Source organism: Leptodactylus fuscus, chromosome 5, assembly GCF_031893055.1.
Source record: "Leptodactylus fuscus isolate aLepFus1 chromosome 5, aLepFus1.hap2, whole genome shotgun sequence".
NCBI classification, from domain to species: Eukaryota; Metazoa; Chordata; class Amphibia; order Anura; family Leptodactylidae; genus Leptodactylus; species Leptodactylus fuscus.
In genome coordinates, this window is record NC_134269.1 from 79,767,988 (window position 1) to 79,786,303 (window position 18,316).

Consider the following 18,316-nt stretch of genomic DNA (forward strand, 5'->3'; position numbering starts at 1 on the left):
AGTCAGACTGCATGGTGGGCTGGATTTTATATACCGTATTTTTCGGACTATAAGACGCACCTAGGTTTTAGAGGAGGAAAATAGGGAAAAAAAATTTTGAAGCAAAAACTGGTAAAATATTTAATATATGGGAGTTGTAGTTTTGCAACAGCTGCAAGGCCACATTGACAGGTGACCCTGCAGCTGTACGGGGATGCATAGAGCGTTTTTTTTGCGGGGCCAGCTGTACTTTTTAGTTATACCATTTTGGGGGATATCTATTGCTTAGATCACCTTGTATTGAAAAAAAAAGAGGAGGTGATTTAGAACTTTTATTTATTTCATATTTTTAAAGCTTTTTTTTTTTTTACTATTTTATTCCCCCCCGGGGGCTTGAACCTGCGGTCACTTCGCATAGACGGCATAGACCCAGCCGCAATACTAATATATAGCAGTGACAGACCCGGGAGCCTCATTAGGCTCCCGGCTGTCACCCGAACAGGTCGGCTCCTGCGATATTGCCGCGCAGGAGCCGGCCTGCAACTTTACAGGTACGGGGCCGGTGGGGACCGGCCCCGGGGGAGAAGGGGCCACCGATACTGACCCGGCATCCGCTGTACTAGAGAGGCGGATGCCGGGGAGGGATAGACGCCGGGGCCTGAGACATCGCTACGATCCTCTTCCCTGCATGAAGCCAGCGGCGGGGGCACGGAGGAGCCCCTGCCGCTGCTGGCTTCATGCGGGGCAGAGGAGCGCAGCGATGTCGCAGGCCCCGGCACCTGTAATGGCGTCTATCACTTACCGGCTTCCGCCTCTCTATTACAGCGGATGCCAGGCGCCACCTTCAGACTATAAGACGCACCCTTCTTTTCCCCAAAAATTTTGGGGAAAAAAAGTGCATCTTATAGTCCGAAAAATACGGTACCTTTGGCAATAAGACTGACTGAAACACCAGCATTAAATGATTGAGGTCTGAGGTGTGTCCCAATACTTTTGTCCATTGGAATTACTCTTTAGAGCAAATATCAACTAAAATCAACTGTTACAAAAACTCAACTTTGCCCCCAAAATAAACTCAATTGGGTGAATTCCCTGTCACGCATGAAAATACTAAAGCCAAAGTGAGGGAAAAAACTAAAATATAAAACTTTTATTGGAAATTCATAAAACCGTACTAGTGTCCTAAAACAGCCGTCCGTCCCTAGAGGAGAGTAAATATAGTTGTCCACATTATTGCCCACATTGCAATACCTTTCTCTCTTTATGTTGGAAAATATTCCACAAGGGGAGGATATATCACTTTCTGACTATTATTACTTTGTTAATTTGGAGAAATTATTTATTTTGTACGTGGACAAGTAGATTTAGTCTCACCCAGGGACAATTTATTTATTTTTTTAATTAGGCTGGGGGAGATAAAAAAAAAACAAAAAAAAACAAGATGCTCACCTGGCCCCGATGCTCTGTTGTCCTCCTGCTCAGTTGTCTTCTTGAAGTGGACTTCCTTGCTACCTGTGATGTCCCGGGTCCTTTCTGCTGAGGCCCAATCAATGGCCTAAGGAAGGGACCCAGAGACATCACAGGTAGTGATTGGCTTACGTGTTCACATGTGGCAGGGAATTACGCATATATTGTCTCATTTTTGTGAACTACTTTGCTGAAATTCATTGATTATGTAGATAATCTGTTTTCCCTGTCGTCTTAACAGCAGCACAATGCGGGGTATTTCTGCCCCTGTGTGCTGGTAGGACAGGTGGAACTTTTAATCAACATAAATTGAATATGTAGGACTACAACACTATAAGAGGGCACAGAGACCTTGTGTTAATACAAGAGTACAATAAAAGTGTGTCTTCAGGGAGAGAAACTTGTGCTGCTTATAGGAATAAGGGAAAACAGATTATCTACATAATCAACAATTCCCTTACGTCCTACCAGCAGCGCAATGTGGGGATGTAGCAAGTAATCCCCCTAGGTAGGGTTTCCTGGCCTTACAGCGTTCATCACAGAATGCCTAAAGGCGGTAGCCTCTGAAGCACGGGAGCTCAACCTGTAGTGCTTGACAAAGGTAACTTGTGAAGACCAGGAGGCCTCAGAGCAGATCTGATCCAGGGGCACAGCACTATTCTCCGCCCAGGAAGTAGAAACCGCCCTAGTGGAATGGGCCCTAAGAAATTCAGGGGGAGTTAACCCCTGAATGGAAAAAGAAACTTTAATAGGGAAAGAAGAAAAAGAAGACTAAAAAACTAGATCTTAGAAGTAAAAAAAAAAAAAAAAATGTCTTCCAAACCATAGAGCCTCCTCCACCTGTCCCACTAGAAAAAAAAAAAACACACGGGGGGAGGTCTCTGTGCCGTCTTATAGGGTTGTAGTCATACATATTCAATTTATGTTGATTAAAAGTTCTGGCTGTCCTACCAGCACACAGAGGCAGAAATACCCCACATTGTGCTACTGGTGGGATGTATGGGAACCATTTTTCCAAAGATGCATTATTTCTCTCACGGATTCTCACTGGAGTGTGGGTGTAAGGGGCTCTTATATAATGCAGGGAAGCTGATTCTCAGGCATTCTAAAATGTATAACTGATTCTAGTGCCATATAAAATATGAGAATTATCTTTCATATGACACCCAGATCTGCCTGTATTATTTCATGAGATCTCCAGTTGAAAACACAGTTGGAATTGGCAAATCTATATGCAACTGTTCCAAATTCCAACTGTGTTTTCAACTGGGGTTATCTCCAGAAATTATAAAAATAAATATGATATATATAAATAAAAACAAAACAACATATGGTTGATGTAACACAGTGCTACTCCATCATGACCAGCTTCAACAGTAAGTTCAGAAAACAATTATGGTTATTTAGTCTCTCTAATGTATAGACAGAGTTACAAAAAAATATTACAGAATAAAGATAATATTCACCGTGATGTCTCAGGCCTGGTTCACAGTTGTGTTTGGTATTTGGCTTGCGGACCGCTGAATGGAATACCCCACACATTAAAAAGCGGTTAGCTAAGAAAGCACATGGACCCCATAAACTATAATGGGGTCTATATGAATCACGTGGAGAGATAAGTGCTGCTTGCAGTACTTTTCTTTCTGCATGATTCGTGCGGAAACCACATGGACCTCATTATAGTCTATGGGGTCCATGTGGCTAACCGCTTTCTAACGCGTTTGGTATTCTGTCCGGTTGGTCCCCAAGCGAACTTCCCGAATGGAATATTGAAGATGTGAACTAGGCCTAAGTATGGGGTTAATCTACTCAGTGATGTTACAACACACAAATAATACAAAGTTATGTCAAGGTACATAATGTACACCATGAGGACATATGTAAAGTATATAGTCATCACTAACTGCATCTTATGTTTGAGAAGAAACTAACCCCAAGCCCCCCACCCATGTACTGCACATCCGCTCCACAGAGTTTCAACTGTGAAACTTAATCTGTGTATTGGCCTGATTGGTATTCTGGGAGAGGGAGTATAGCAGTATAGTTATCTATTATACTAGGAGTCCCTGTCTCCCAGCAACATACTATTGTGTACAGTTTATAGTACAGGACAGTATGTCACTGAGAGGCAGCGGCTCCTAGCAGTATAAATAACTATATAGCTATCCCAGCATAGTGTTCAGACCGGTAAACCCAGCCAACAAATGGCTGAAACTCAGTCATGTGAATGTGGGGTTAGGTAATGGGCCCCGTAACAGCTGCTAAGGCTTTGTACTGCAGCCCACACACCATGGTATGGATACACAGCAATCTAATGTACACTTGCAATGCAACCTTGCAGCTAGTGCAAATGAAGGAATAATAGACGATGCATTGTGACTGCAACATGAGGAGGCTTAAAGGGATCCTGTCACCAGAAAACTACAGTGCAATCTACAGGCAGCATTGTCCAGAGCAGGAGATGCTGAGCAGATTGATCTATAGTTTATTAGTAAATAATATGGTAGAACCCTTCATTATTATTCATTGAAATTTCTGCTCCATGCTATGGAGTCGAGGAGGTGGTCCTATCAGTGACTGACATTATAACAGAGATGGTGCAAATATTCCAATGAATAAATGACAGGTTATACTGTATCTTTTCCCAGTAAACTATACATCAGTCTGCTATGTAACATGCTGCCTGCAGATTGCACTGCAATTTCCTGGTGATGGTTCCCCTTTAAAAGTACATTTTAAAACCATATGCCTAAATGAGAAATGGAAACCAATATCTGACCTATTTCTCAATTGTTTAATACAAAAATGAAAACTCTACACCGGTCCAACACTCCAGTATCCCGACACGAGCACAGTATCTGAACCGCAGGACATATGGAGGAAATAATGACTCCAGTGGGATTGTAGCCAGGGTCTCCAGTAATTGCCGACATTCACACGAGGGTTCATTGATACAGACGGTTACTGGATGTTACTACTTTGCAATTACCTAGTTATTTTTGTGTCAGATAAACAATGTATTCCTTAGAGAGCAGCCGGCTCTAAAGATAATGCCCTTAATATCCTGTCCCATTATGTCGCATAGCAACACGCTGTTGTTGGCAAGGAGTTCAGTGTCAAGGGTGGCTGTTGAATGAATTCTATGCAAATGCCTAGCAAGCAAGATCAAGAACACAGCCGTCAAATAAAGGTTCATATCCAAACTGAGCGATAATTATCTTGTACGTCGCTGTAATTTTCCATTTATTGTGGAGTCATACAGATGAGAATTACCTTACACAAGAGTTTTCATTTAAAAAAAAAACCAACCTTGTATAAGGGTTAACGCACATGACTGTAGGAATAGCTCATATCACCCTTAGGGTGCATTCAGACTACGTAACGCCGGGCGTGTATGAGAGCCGTACACGCCGGCATTACGGCAGACTGCCGAACACTTCCCATTCACTTCAATGGGAGCGCTCGTAACAGCGGCGTTTACGAGCGCTCCCATTGAAGTGAATGGGAAGTGTTCGGCAGTCTGCCGTAATGCCGGCGTGTACGGCTCTCATACACGCCCGGCGTTACGTAGTCTGAATGCACCCTTAGGGTGCATTCACACTGAGTAAACGCTAGCTTATTCTGAACGTAAAACACGTTCAGAATAAGCGGCGTCTAAAGCAGCTCCATTCATTTCTATGGGAGCGGGGATACGAGCGCTCCCCATAGAAATGAATGGGCTGCTTCTTTCACTCCGTGCAGTCCCATTGAAGTGAATGGGGAGTGCCGGCGTGTACGCTCCGGCATGAGCAGAGCTTGCCGTATACGCCGGCACTCCCCATTCACTTCAATGGGACTGCACGGAGTGAAAGAAGCAGCCCATTCATTTCTATGGGGAGCGCTCGTATCCCCGCTCCCATAGAAATGAATGGAGCTGCTTTAGACGCCGCTTATTCTGAACGTGTTTTACGTTCAGAATAAGCTAGCGTTTACTCAGTGTGAATTCACCCTAAAGACAGTTTCTCATACTTATTCTTGGCCGCAGGACTCTCCAGTTCTATTACACTGAGCACAGATTACCATATAATTATATTGTGGAAGGTCAGATCAGGTGAACCGTGGGGTGGTACTGCTGTCACAATATGGAATGGAATGCCCGGTTCACACATGCTGATGTGTTCCGTCCGTAAGAGTCCGCATGAGGACCCCCTACGGACAGAACACAAGCGCAATTGCTGTGCAGTTCAAGCACTCGGACCCCATAGACTATAATGGGGTCCGCCTGCTTGCCGCGCACGAATGATTCATGCGGACAGTGCGCGGCAAGCAGACGGACCCCATTATAGTCTATAGCAGGGGTAGGGAACCTTCGGCTCTCCAGCTGCTGTGAAACTACAACTCCCAGTATGCTCCATTCACTTCCATGGGAGTTCCAAGAACAGCAGAGCCAGTATGCATGCTGGGAGTTGTAGTTTTGCAACAGCTGGAGAGCCGTACGTTCCCTACCCATGGTCTATAGGGTCCGGGCGCTTGAACAGCACAGCGCTTGCAGTTGCGCTAGTATTCCATCTGGGAAGGTCCTCATGCGGACTCCTTCCGCACGGAACACATCAGCATGTGTGAACCAGCCCTAAGACATACAGCCTGTGTTTGCAGGTTCTCAATACTACATCTTGGATTAAAGGGATCCTTAACTACTAGAGGAGATTGGTTATGAATCTTTTTCACAGGTTATTTTTGAAAATGTACTATTAAAGAAGTAGTCTGGGATTGAAAAGAACAAAAAACAAAAACTTATACGGTAGTTACAAGCTATATGCAATGTTGCTCCTACAGTGATGATATCAGACATTCACGGGACCACTGCTGCAAATTACTGGTCACAGTGCTAAGGCTTGCCTTTACAGCATGTGACCACTGAGGCTCGTGGCTAGTTGCAGTGGTCTCATAAAGAAGTTATCCCAGAAAACAAGCTTTGTAAAAAAAAAGATTCATAACAAAATCTCCTCCCTTGCAGGAAGGCATTTTGCTTCTTCAGATCTACTTGTGCTAGGTTCACACCTGCGTTGGGGGTTTCTGTTCTTTGGGTCCATTTGGGGACCCAACAAATGAAAACCCATCCTGCTTAAAAAGTGGTTTCCCATGGACTATAATGGGGTCTGCTGGTGTTTACACCCAAAAAAAACAGAGAAAGGTCCTCTGCGTTTTTCAAGTGGAATAGGGGACAGAATCCCCAAACTATCACCCAACACAGGTGTGACTGTAGTCTTAGGCCCCATGTTGTGGAAACGCAACTTGTTTTGTTGCAGATTTTGCTGCGATTTTTTTGAGCCAAAGCCAAGAATGGCTACAAAAAGAATGGGTAATATATATGAAGTTCTTATACTTCTACCTACCAATCAATTCACTTCTACCTTTGGCTCAAAAAAAAAAAAAAAAAAGCAGCAAAACCCGCAACAAAAAAAAAAAAAAAAGCTGCAGTTCCGCAACGTGGGGCCTCTGCCTTAGATAGGAGAAGCCGCAGTCACTTTTGATTATTAAGAAGGTGTTATTGCATAGATCTTCAGGGCATATAAGAGTGTAAGGCTAAGTCCCCACGAGGCGTAAACGCTGTGATTTGCCAATGGGAAAACGCAGCAGGCAAAAAAAAAAAAAAAAAAATCAAAAGAAAAATCAGTGTTTTACAGTCAAGGCAAGCGAATGCCATGACCACTCAGCGGTAAAAATCACGGTGCAGACACGCTGCGGTTTAGGAAATCACAGCAGGACGATTATACCTACAGAAACGCTGGTCCGCAGAGGAAACCTCTGAAATTTTTTTGTCTAAAGTGTTGCGGTAAGCCCCCTCCCCCCAATTCTTGAAGAGTTCCTTTAAAGTGGTTGGCCACTTTCAGAACAATATTGAGAAAGATATTATTTGTACAATAAAAAGATACAGAAAGTATATTGGAAAATTGTGTATCAGCGCCTCACAGTTTTCTAGATCTCTGCTTGCTGTCATTCATTTTGTTACTTCTAGAGGATAAAACTCTGACCATGGTCATGTGATTTACAGTCCATGGTCATGTGATTTCCGGTCCATGGTCATGTGATGAGCACACAGGTGCACAGCTGATTACCAGGCAGATGTCTGATTACTGTGCTATAACGAGCGCCACCTGTGTTCTCATCACATGACCATGGACCGTAAATCACATGACCATGGTCAGAGTTTTATCCACTAGAAGTAACAGAATGAATGACAGCAAGCAGAGATCTAGAAAACCGTGAGGAATTGATACAGAAAGTATATTGGAAAATTGTACAACTTTTTATTACACAAACAATAACATTTGTCTCTCAATATTGGTCTGAAAGTGGCCAGCCCCTTTAACTACTTCCACATTTGTCACTGCGGGTAAGGAGGTTGAGGTCACCATACATTAGATATGTAGCTGGTCCTACTGCCATTGGTGGCCTCCATCATTAATATAAAATCTAATTTCAAAGATTATAAGGAAAGATTGTAGCTCACCGCTTCTGTTGGTTTGTAAGTATAATCCACTGGGTGCACGGCCAAATGGCCCCGGACTCCTGGAGCACAGTAAGTCCAATCACATGTAAAAAGATTAGGTCCGCACTTCTGTCACAGGAGTGCGGACCTAATCTTTTTACATGTAATATAAAGTCTGCCCAGATTAACACCTTAATTCTTATTTACTTTTGTGTATAGCAAGATAGAAGATTGTAATAAAAAAAAATGGCAGGGGCCACATACTGAAGCATCATGAAAACAGGAGGCGGTTTGGTTAGCCTTTATTATTACACTGTTTATTGGTAGAGAATAACATTTTGCTGGTCTCAAGGTGCATGGTACTTTATCTCCTACTTACCAGAAAACATTTGCTTCAAAGTAGGTATACAATAATTAAAATAAAAATCTTTCAAAAAAAGATAAAGCCCTTAGTACAGGGTAAAATCATCATAAATATTGTTCTGCAGGTGAACGACATAGTAGTATTTAAAGGCAACAAAACCGTTATATTTTATATGTAGTAAAGCTAAAAGACCACTAATCTCCTCACTTGTAAAAGGTTGCTTTTATTCCAATATGTCCAATCTTTACATTTCTTTATGAATCATATTGTGAGGTCACGGTGTGTGGAATGTCAGAATGAAAGCAACAGATGAGAATGAGGTTCTAACCGTGTATTATTTCCAGCAATCTTTAATATACCATCTGCCCCAAAGCAACTGATATGTAGTTAAAGTGAACCTTGTGGAGGGTAAATCCTGACAGCAGTCCTAGTATGCTACAGCGAATCCTGCTAACCCTGCCTACACACAGTGATTTAAAGGGGCTCTATCACTGGGAAAAGTCATTTTTAACTAATCACACCTTTGCATAGCCTTTAGAAAGTCTATTCCACACCTACCTTTAGTATGTAGATTGCCTCAGTGGTTTCTGAATAAGTCCATTTTTATTCATATGCTAATTAGACTGGTGCACGATACATCGTTAACTCCTCTCCTGTTTCCTATAGGAGGCTGCTGATGATGATGATGCAGCTTCCTGTTTGCCTCACACATATAGGAGATAATAGAAGAGAGGAGGCTGCTGGGAACTTCCTGTGCTGGCTGGAAGCTCATTAGCATATTAATAAAAACGGACTTATTCAGAAACCACTTAGGCAATTCACATACTAAACGTAGGTGTGGAATAGCCTTTCTAAAGGCTATGCAAGCATGTGATTAGTTAAAAATGACTTTTCCCAATGATAGAGCCCCTTTAAATACAGGGACATTTGTCAATGTGTTTAGAGTTGTTGCATCCTGTATGCGCGGGGTAATCCGGACTCTCACTGTCTCTCCTAGGAGTCCTGTCAGGGTTTCCTGCTTATAAACCTACAGATCACAGGGCTCCACCATACCTTGGTTTCAGATAGGGGCAGCAGAAATCATCCGACAGGTTCGCATCAAGTGCCCCTTCTGAGATCACCTAACTAGACATCAAAATTGCATACTGCCCCTCAGTGACAGCCCTGTTACCTGCACACAGAAGTAAAGCAAACAAAACTCCAGGCCACACACCCTAATTCCCAGACTTCACAGTGCTAGTTATATAAATATTCAAGAGATTCTGGCTAAATCACATTGAAAGGGATAAGTGCTGTGATTCAATATACACAATTTCTAATAATAACCTCCCACCCAGAACAACAGGCAAGTCCTCACTACAGGTAGTCTAGTGCAATTCTCACAATCTAATGTCTTTTCTCACTTAGGGTTACACTTTTTTTCTGCCCCCAAAAATTTGATCTGTATTAAAAATATTATTCTAAATAGTGCAAAAAAATTCCAAGCAGCATAAATTGTTCAGATAATCTGACAGGTGAACAAAAACCTTGCAAAAAATTAAAAAAAATCTTGTTTGTATTAATAGGATTTAGATTGAGAATTTGGGGAAGAAAAGAAAAATAAACACTTAATTCATGGTGCTCAGTCCTACGGTGCTATTAATATTGCTGCAGAAAGAGGTTTCAATAAAGACTAAAACAGGGATTTGGTGGAGGATTCATAGGGCATCGATTGAGAATGTTACAAAGGATATGGCTTAAAATCCACTGAAAAACACACAAAAACCAACAGCCCAGAGGATGTCTTATTTACGTATGCACACCAGCTGCACATCCTTCTTTGCCATACAAGCATCGCAACCCCAAATCGCTGAGGGCTCTGCTGTAAGTAGCGCATAAGCAATCTCTGTCATCCCAGTGCATGCTCGATGAAACCACTTCCGACAAGAAACTTCACACATTATGGCATCGCCAATATTATTAACTTCAAGAGAACAAATACCACACGGGTGCACGGTGTCAGTGGATAAAGGACCACAGAAACTGGTCTGGAGAAGCCATCTATTGCATTTTTCACTCGGCGTCACATCATTCTTTGAAAGTTTAGAAAGTGAAATGTTGCTGTGGGCGTCATTACCAGGGCCACAATTGGTTAGGTCTATGGTTTCAGGCTGGAAACTTCTAGAATTAGCTGTGTGCTTCTTGGAGCCCAGTGGGTCAGTAGTAGGCTGAGTAAAATCATCCGAATTAGTTTGGTCTTCAGCTGAAGTTGGGTTAGAATGTGTGTTGGATGCGGATGCAGATACAGATTCTTGCTTATAGTTAAGAATTTTTGGATGCGAAAAGTGAGGCTGTACCATCTCATATAGGTCAACGTCCACAGGTTGCTGATTCAAGTGGGCTTTGCTACTTTGAGCCCTATTAGACAAAGGCTGCAATGTGTTTCGGTGGCCAGAGTTGAGGCTTGTCATGTTAAAAACATCTTGAGTATGGTTAGGCCTAAAGTGCTGCCCAGGCATAGTAATGGTCTGCCCAAGTCCAATGTTCCATTCATTTTCAAAAGGTGATTTTTCTGGCATATGCATGTAGGGGTATGATCTCCCCAGGGACATGCTCTTTATTTCTTTTGAGAAAGGCAGTAGCTGGTCTCTATAGTTATGGAAGCCACCAATACGAGAAGATCTTTTTGATGATGAATTAGGTGGCATCTTAAAAGTGGTAAAATCCCCAATGTTGCCATATGCTGGTTTTCCAAAGTAGGTGTACCCTGATATAGAGGAAGCATTATGCGCATCATCAAAAGGATTGGATGCAATGAGATGGTCTGAGCTCGTCTTCACTGGTGGAGCATATTCTGAGACAGGAGAAATAGTGGACACCTAAAAGTAGATAATAACTTTACATTAAATTATATTTTCCTGTTATCACAAGCAAAAAAAATTATATAGACTGATAGCGTGAAACTAGAGAGCAAATTAAAGGGTTGCCAAGTTCATTGTTATTGATGACCCACCCTTAGTATACCTGCTGATGAACTATTTGAAGGGGACCTATACAGATATGAGCACCATGAGGTCTTCACTATTTATATTGCACACTGCCTGCTTTCAGAGCAGTTGTGCCACGTGAATGTAATGAAGCTGTGATTACGTCTATGGGACGAGGCTGTCATTTCACTGCACGGCCACTACAAAACCGATGGCATGTGATGTAAATAATGAAGAGATCATGGTTCTTGCACAAGCGATATGGCTTCTTCAAACTGCGAATCAATGGCATCTCAGATGTTGGACCCCCACTGATCTCTTCTAGACAAACCTATGGGGGTGCATAATGCGTTTATTTTTATATGTGATCGATTGAAGGAGGAAGAGGCAATTTGGACTTTTTTTTTTTAAACACTCAGGGGGAGGGGGAAATCGCACCTGCGATTATTAGATTGCTTATGCCATAAACTGCAGTACTACTGTAATGTATCTGAGGGGTTAAAGGGCCTGCGACCAGAGATGTCTCTGGCATTATACAAATACACATCCTGAAAGTATACGCCTGAAAACAGACAACTGCAATGTATACAGAGCCTTAAATAGATCATCAGCAATGTGTAAAATTCTGGAAGTAGTCATTTACACCAGTTACAGTATAATGGGAAATAAACAAAACATAATTTTCATAAGATTTCTAGTTTGTCAAACATTCAGCTTTCTTTGTCACAGGATAGTTTAGACTGGGTGAGAAGGATATAAATAACCTGTTCCTCTATGTGAGATTTACCTGCACATTTGATTTGCGCTTCTTCTTTTCAGGGATTCCCAACTGTGATCCTGATCGGATTAACCCATCCAAACCTCCAACATCTCCTGTTAGGCAAAAACCAGGCACAATATGAGAAACATCATACATTTAATACTTAACTGCAGTGAATTTGCAGCATCTTCCACTCTCCCCTCGCCTATTGTCTGTATCTCTTTTTCCTCATAGATTGTAAGCCCTTGTCGGCAGGACACTCCATCCCACTGTGCCAGTCGGTCATTGTTAGGGCCCGTTCACACGGCACAGAGGGGGCGGATTATGGCATGGAATCCATGTCATAATCTGCCCCCTCACAATGATGGTCTATGGAGACCGTTAACGTTCAACATGACCTTTCTTTTCTGAAATTTCCCCAATGTTGGACTATTAAAGGATTATCTTATCTTCTTGAGGCAGATTCTGCGTCAGGAACTCAATAGAAGTGAATGGGAGGTGGAAAGAGTGTCGCGTTTTTTGGCAAAAAATAGCAACGCGGGTTTTTTTAAGGTCAGGGTACAATGAAGGGGAATGGGTTAAAGGCTATGAGGAAGAGGGGTACATGGGTGTGCAGGCTGTGAGAAAGAGGAGGGAATGTGGGGGTGTAGACTGTCAGCAAGAGGGGTACATGGGTGTGCAGGCCGTGTGTGAGAAAGTCTGCACCCCCACTCCTTCCTTTCTCACACACAGCCTGCACACCCATGTACCCCTCTTTGGGTGGGGCCCCACGTCAAAAGTTCGCCACGGTGCCATGCCATTCCTAGTTACGCCACTGGTTTACATGTACAAAAATTGTTACAATCTCATTCCAGTAGGGGATGGGGTACATAGAAAGTACAGCAACATCTCTGAACAGAAATATTAAGACTTAATGGGGACCTTTTACCACCTGTTAATAGTCACTGCTCCACTGATTCCAACTCACTTGGAATTTTTTTCCATAGCCCCCACCATTCCTGAGTAATGAAGTGCCATTCATTTCTGCACCAGATATGCTGAACAGGCTATCAGCAATTGAATCCAATGGACGAAAAAGAATTTGCCGGCAGCTCTCCGTAAATAAAATATAACTTTTATTTTGAATACATCATAAAATGACAAAAACTTTGATGTAAATGATAAATCAGAAAAAAGAAAAATCCCCCTAAAAAAACGTAGACGCGTTTCGGAACGTCTGTTCCTTCCTCAGAGCGATGTGGAAGGAACAGACGTTCCGAAACGCGTCTGCGTTTTTTTAGGGGGATTTTTCTTTTTTCTGATTTATCATTTACATCAAAGTTTTTGTCATTTTATGATGTATTCAAAATAAAAGTTATATTTTATTTACGGAGAGCTGCCGGCAAATTCTTCTTCGTCCATTGGATTCAGTTACGCTCTAGGAATAAAGCGTGCCGTGCACCCCGAACTTATTATTGCTGCAAGCCGACATCTTCATATAAAAGGGTGAGCTGAAAACTTTTTTCTATTTTTGTGCACATATCAGCAATTGAGTAGCTGTTCTGGACTGGATCAAGAGTTGGGTGGCGATTCTAGGCTATGAAAGATGCACCTATATAATCATTTTGCAAGATTTCATAATTTTGCAAATAAAGGTAATGTGGTCTCCAGCAAAACTGACTGTACTAATGCCCTTCATGAGGACTCTCTCTATGTTCTACATCATAACTTGGTCTACAACATAGAAACCCCTGAGAAGCATAAAAATAACAAATGACATGAGCTAGTAAATACTGGGGATGTAAAGATTCACATTAATGTCAGTACACATGGTGGGAGGCACCATTCCATTTCAAAGATTCATGAATTTTGTTGGGTAAGGGGGAGTGGCATAACAATGACTGGAGTGATGCCATATTATGTCGTATTCAGTTAGACCATGGATGTATTATACAAATATATGACAAATATGACAAACATGTGACCATCACCATGTTCAGGTATTCGTGGATCTCTTTTTATTGTACCCTTTAGGTATTTATCTAAAGGGAACCTGTCAGCCAGTTTCATTTACGTTCTCTTAGGGCAGCATATATTAGTGACAGAATTTTACCTGAAGTGTAAATAGGTTTTATAGTTTTGCTGGAAGACACACAAAAAGCTACAGCTGCTACAGTGACAGATTGGGAAAACTTTTAACACTGACATTTTCAAGATAAAACTACCAAAGCACTGGAATGGGGCAATAAATCAATTAATTTCCCCCTACCCTTGCCATAGACTTCAGTGTGCTGTTAGAGATAACAGTATGTGAGTGAAGATAACAAGGAGTACAGTAGTCTAATAAATAGCCCAGTGACAGAAATGGACCCGTTTTAGTCGTTACAGACGGACACCGGTGGACCCCATTGACTATAACAGCGTCTGGTGTTTCAAAGCAAACCGCCAGAGAGAAAAGTCCTCCGTGCAGTTCACACAGATGTAAACTTAACTTAAGATTTACAACTGTATTAGTTTAATTGCCCCAGTATATACTACAAATACAGAACATTCATTGCTGCTATGTCATTTTAGCAACATTCAACCTATCACTGTGAAGATTAAGGACTACCCCTGACTTCTGCTGGAAGAGGTCAGAAGAAATGAAGTGAAATCTGTTGCCCTGTTCACATCTCCTTTCGTATTCCGTCCGGTGAGAATCCGCATGGAGACCCCCTGAACAGAATACAAACGCAATTGCAAGCAAACATGATTGGTGCGGGCAGTGCTCAGCAAGCACACGGACCCCATTATAGTCTATGGGGTCTGTGTGCTTTTACAGCACAGTGCTTGCAATTGCATTTGTATTCCATTCAGGAGGCTTCCATGCGGACTCTCCTCAGACGGAATACAAAATCAGATGTAAACAGGGCATTTCACAGGTTCTTGGTAACAAAGCTAGAAAAGGTAGGTCTAGGAAAGGGGTGACAGGTAATATTTGCAACATCTCAGGCTCTGTTCACATCTGCACCCGGTCTCCATACGGGCATCCCCAAGCAGAACCACCAAATGGAAACCCGTGTGTAGATGTGAACCAAGCCTCACACTGAAATTGCTTACGCAGCAGGACATTTGGAAAGAAACCAGCATATTCATATGTAATATTCTTTTAGTTAAAGAGGACCTTTCACCATTTTGCCCACAGGCAGTTCTATATACTGCCGGAAAGCTGACAGTGCGCTGAGTTCAGCGCACTGTCGGCTTTCCCGATGTGTGCCCGGTGTGAAGAGCTTCCGGTCCCGGTACCGTAGCTCTTCTATGGTCAGAAGGGCGTTTCTGACAGTTAGCCAGAGACGTCCTTCTTCACAGCACAGCCAATCGCGCTGTGCTGTGAGAGTCGGGAGGAACGCCCCCTCCATCTGCTCACACAGCTCGTCCATAGACGAGCATTATCAGGGAGGGAGGGGGGAGTTCCTCCCGGCTCTCACTGTACAGCGCGATTGGCTGTGCTGTGAAGAAGGACGTCTCTGACTGACTGTCAGAAACGCCCTTCTGACCATAGAAGAGCTACGGTACCGGGACCGTAAGCTCTTCACACCGGGCACACATCGGGAAAGCCGACAGTGCGCTGAACTCAGCGCACTGTCAGCTTTCCGGCAGTATATAGAACTGCCTGTGTGCAAAATGGTGAAAGGTCCTCTAAGTTTTTAAAAAGCATTAGGTTGGACGACCCTTATAAAAATGGCAGTGGGCTCTATTCAGGGGCTGTGGAGTCAGAACCAATTTTGGGTGGATTTGCAGTGAGAAGAAAAAAAAAAAAAAAAAAAGTTACTAACTTTAGTTTGCAGATAAAGCTGGGTTCACACTACCGCTGCTGTCCGCCCCAGGGTTTCCGACCTAAATCCCAGGGAAACTGGACAAGGGATGGCTTGCCGGCGGTCGTGCATGCATTACTTTTTGCACCAACTAAGTATCAATGTATAAATAACAAAAAATTCTTTTGATTTTAAATCTAAATTTATTGTTACAAAAATGTTTTTAATTGTAAAAAATATTGGTATCAGGAAAACACAAACACATAAAAACATTTAAAAGCACACAACAAGAGTGGAGGTCGCACTGGACTGAGCAGCTCCAGCAGCTGTATAATCTGCTAGTGGTGTAGGGGATGAGAACAGCCACAATAAATGTGTGTATAGAGAGGCCCAGTATTTTGTATATATAAGTGTAAATAGGCTCCTATTGCCCACAATATCACAAGATCAGGGCACTTAATTGAAAAATATCTGTAGCATTGCAAAGATCATACCCACATCACCACTATATAGTAAGAGCATATAAGGTAACAGAACCAATGTAAAGTTACACACACATACCAGTATTACATAAGCCAACCTACATAGGACAAAATGTGAAGCATATACATAAACCACTGCTCACCAGCTGCGACCTCCACTCTGAGCCCTAACGGACCGTTTCGCCCCTGCTTCTTCAGCCTGAGCCCCCTGAAGAAGCAGGGGCGAAACGGTCCGTTATTCTCATCCCCTACACCACTAGCAGATTATACACCTGCTGGAGCTGCTCAGTCCAGTGCGACCTCCACTCTTGTTGTGTGTTTTTAAATGTTTTTATGTGTTTGTGTTTTCCTGATACCAATATTTTTTACAATTAAAAACATTTTTGTAACAATAAATTTAGATTTAAAATCAAAAGAATTTTTTGTGTTATTTATACATTGATACTTAGTTGGTGCTTTGAGTTTTTGCGGGTATCTGTTTTTTTTTATCTAGTATTGAGATTGCTTTGGGTTTGACATGCATTACTTTTAGTCTGGAAAAAAAAAAAAAAAAGTTTCCAGGCAGAGAGGCCGCATACGCATCAAATTAATAGGTTTTAAAGCTGACCGCAGGTAAGCCGTCCCCTGTCCAGTTTCCCTGGCGTTTAGGGCGGAAACCTCTGAGTGGACAGAGGCGGTAGTGTGAACGCTGCTTAAAATGATGAAACATACTATACAATTCTTATGATTGCAGAAATAGATAAACTCTGTTACATATTTAAGTCACTAGAAATTCAGTCTTTAGCTTTTTAATGACTTGGAGACTCTTTGTGGTTTCTGATAGATCCCAGCTGTCAGCCATTTATGGAAAAATCAAGGTGTCAGTGGTTTGGCCTACCGACACCACAGCCCTGGTCTAGTCAATGCATAAAGTTCAACCGCATTCACTATTTAATAATGAAGAGAAGCCCAGATACAGCTAAATAAGGACTATAGGATTAATGGACGCACATGGGACTGGTCAATATAGCTTAGGCCATTCACATATCACACAGTAAAACAAACTACCCCCCTCTCCCCTAGAAGAATATATATAGCTGGGCATATGGTTAGTATGATCCTTCTAGCTCAGGAACCACTTAATGTGAACAGGGTGTAATAAGGCAGTGTGCAAGAAGCCCTGTAAAGTGAATGTAATAAAGCAGTGTACATGCTATATATAGAAATCCTATGATATTATCTTTAAGTGAAGTATGGCAGCTATATAGTGCACCAGGTGGAGCCTTGTATACCCCCTCCCCCATCATGGTGGGGTCCCTCAATCACCACAACTATATACACACACAAGTACACAAACCTGCTTTGTCCCACAGTGACTTGTCCATGTGACTGTCCCTGGGTTACGTCCTAGGCCCCAGACCTGCCCTCCCTGCACATGTAGAGCCCAGGCCGGCTACAGCGATCTCTCTTAAAGGGTTTCTGTTCCTGTCCTGCGGACATAACAAACACATGGAGCCGGAAGAGCGGAGACCTGGCCGGGAGTGAGTGTCACTGCCTCCCCTCCTTCTCCGGACACTTTGGGTAAAGTTTCAGAGATTGCCCCGGCTCTTGTCATAACTTGTGGAGCGGAACACGGGGACGGGACTGTAGTCACAACCAAGCTGCGCTACCGGGAAGTTGTCCTGGAGGCGGCCCGGTAATGGAGCGCACATACACGCAGACTATGTAGTGCCAGAGCTGTCACACACCTCATGTAAGAACAGAGCGGAGACTGCGCCATCTGCTGCTCACACAGCGCGATGAAGTCACCAGGGAGCGCTACCTATTGATGAACATACTAAACACAGTCTATATACTGGTGCTCACAACAACCAATCAGAGCCCAGGTTTTATCTTGTAACATGTTCAGGAGGAACGAAAACAGTAATCTGATTGGTTGTCATTGGCACACAAGCCATTATATCTGAAATTAATTAAGGTCTCATTTACTACAATTGTGAGGAAAACAGGTTTGGTGAGGAAGTTGGGATGGTGTGCCCCTTTAAATAAAGTACATAACAGCTAATAACCGTTG

At 42.7% G+C, this 18,316-nt stretch overlaps 1 protein-coding gene across 1 annotated transcript; it reads right to left on the reverse strand.

The window, feature by feature from the left end:
* Positions 1 to 8,237: 8,237 nt before the first annotated feature.
* Positions 8,238 to 17,924, reverse strand: PYGO1 (pygopus family PHD finger 1). Its single transcript, XM_075276205.1, has 3 exons — positions 17,600 to 17,924; positions 12,036 to 12,121; positions 8,238 to 11,140 (listed from the first exon to the last, which is right to left on the reverse strand). Exons 1-3 carry the CDS (start codon positions 17,625 to 17,627, stop codon positions 10,067 to 10,069), a joined length of 1,188 nt encoding a protein of 395 aa, XP_075132306.1. The 5' UTR covers positions 17,628 to 17,924; the 3' UTR covers positions 8,238 to 10,066.
* Positions 17,925 to 18,316: the final 392 nt, after the last annotated feature.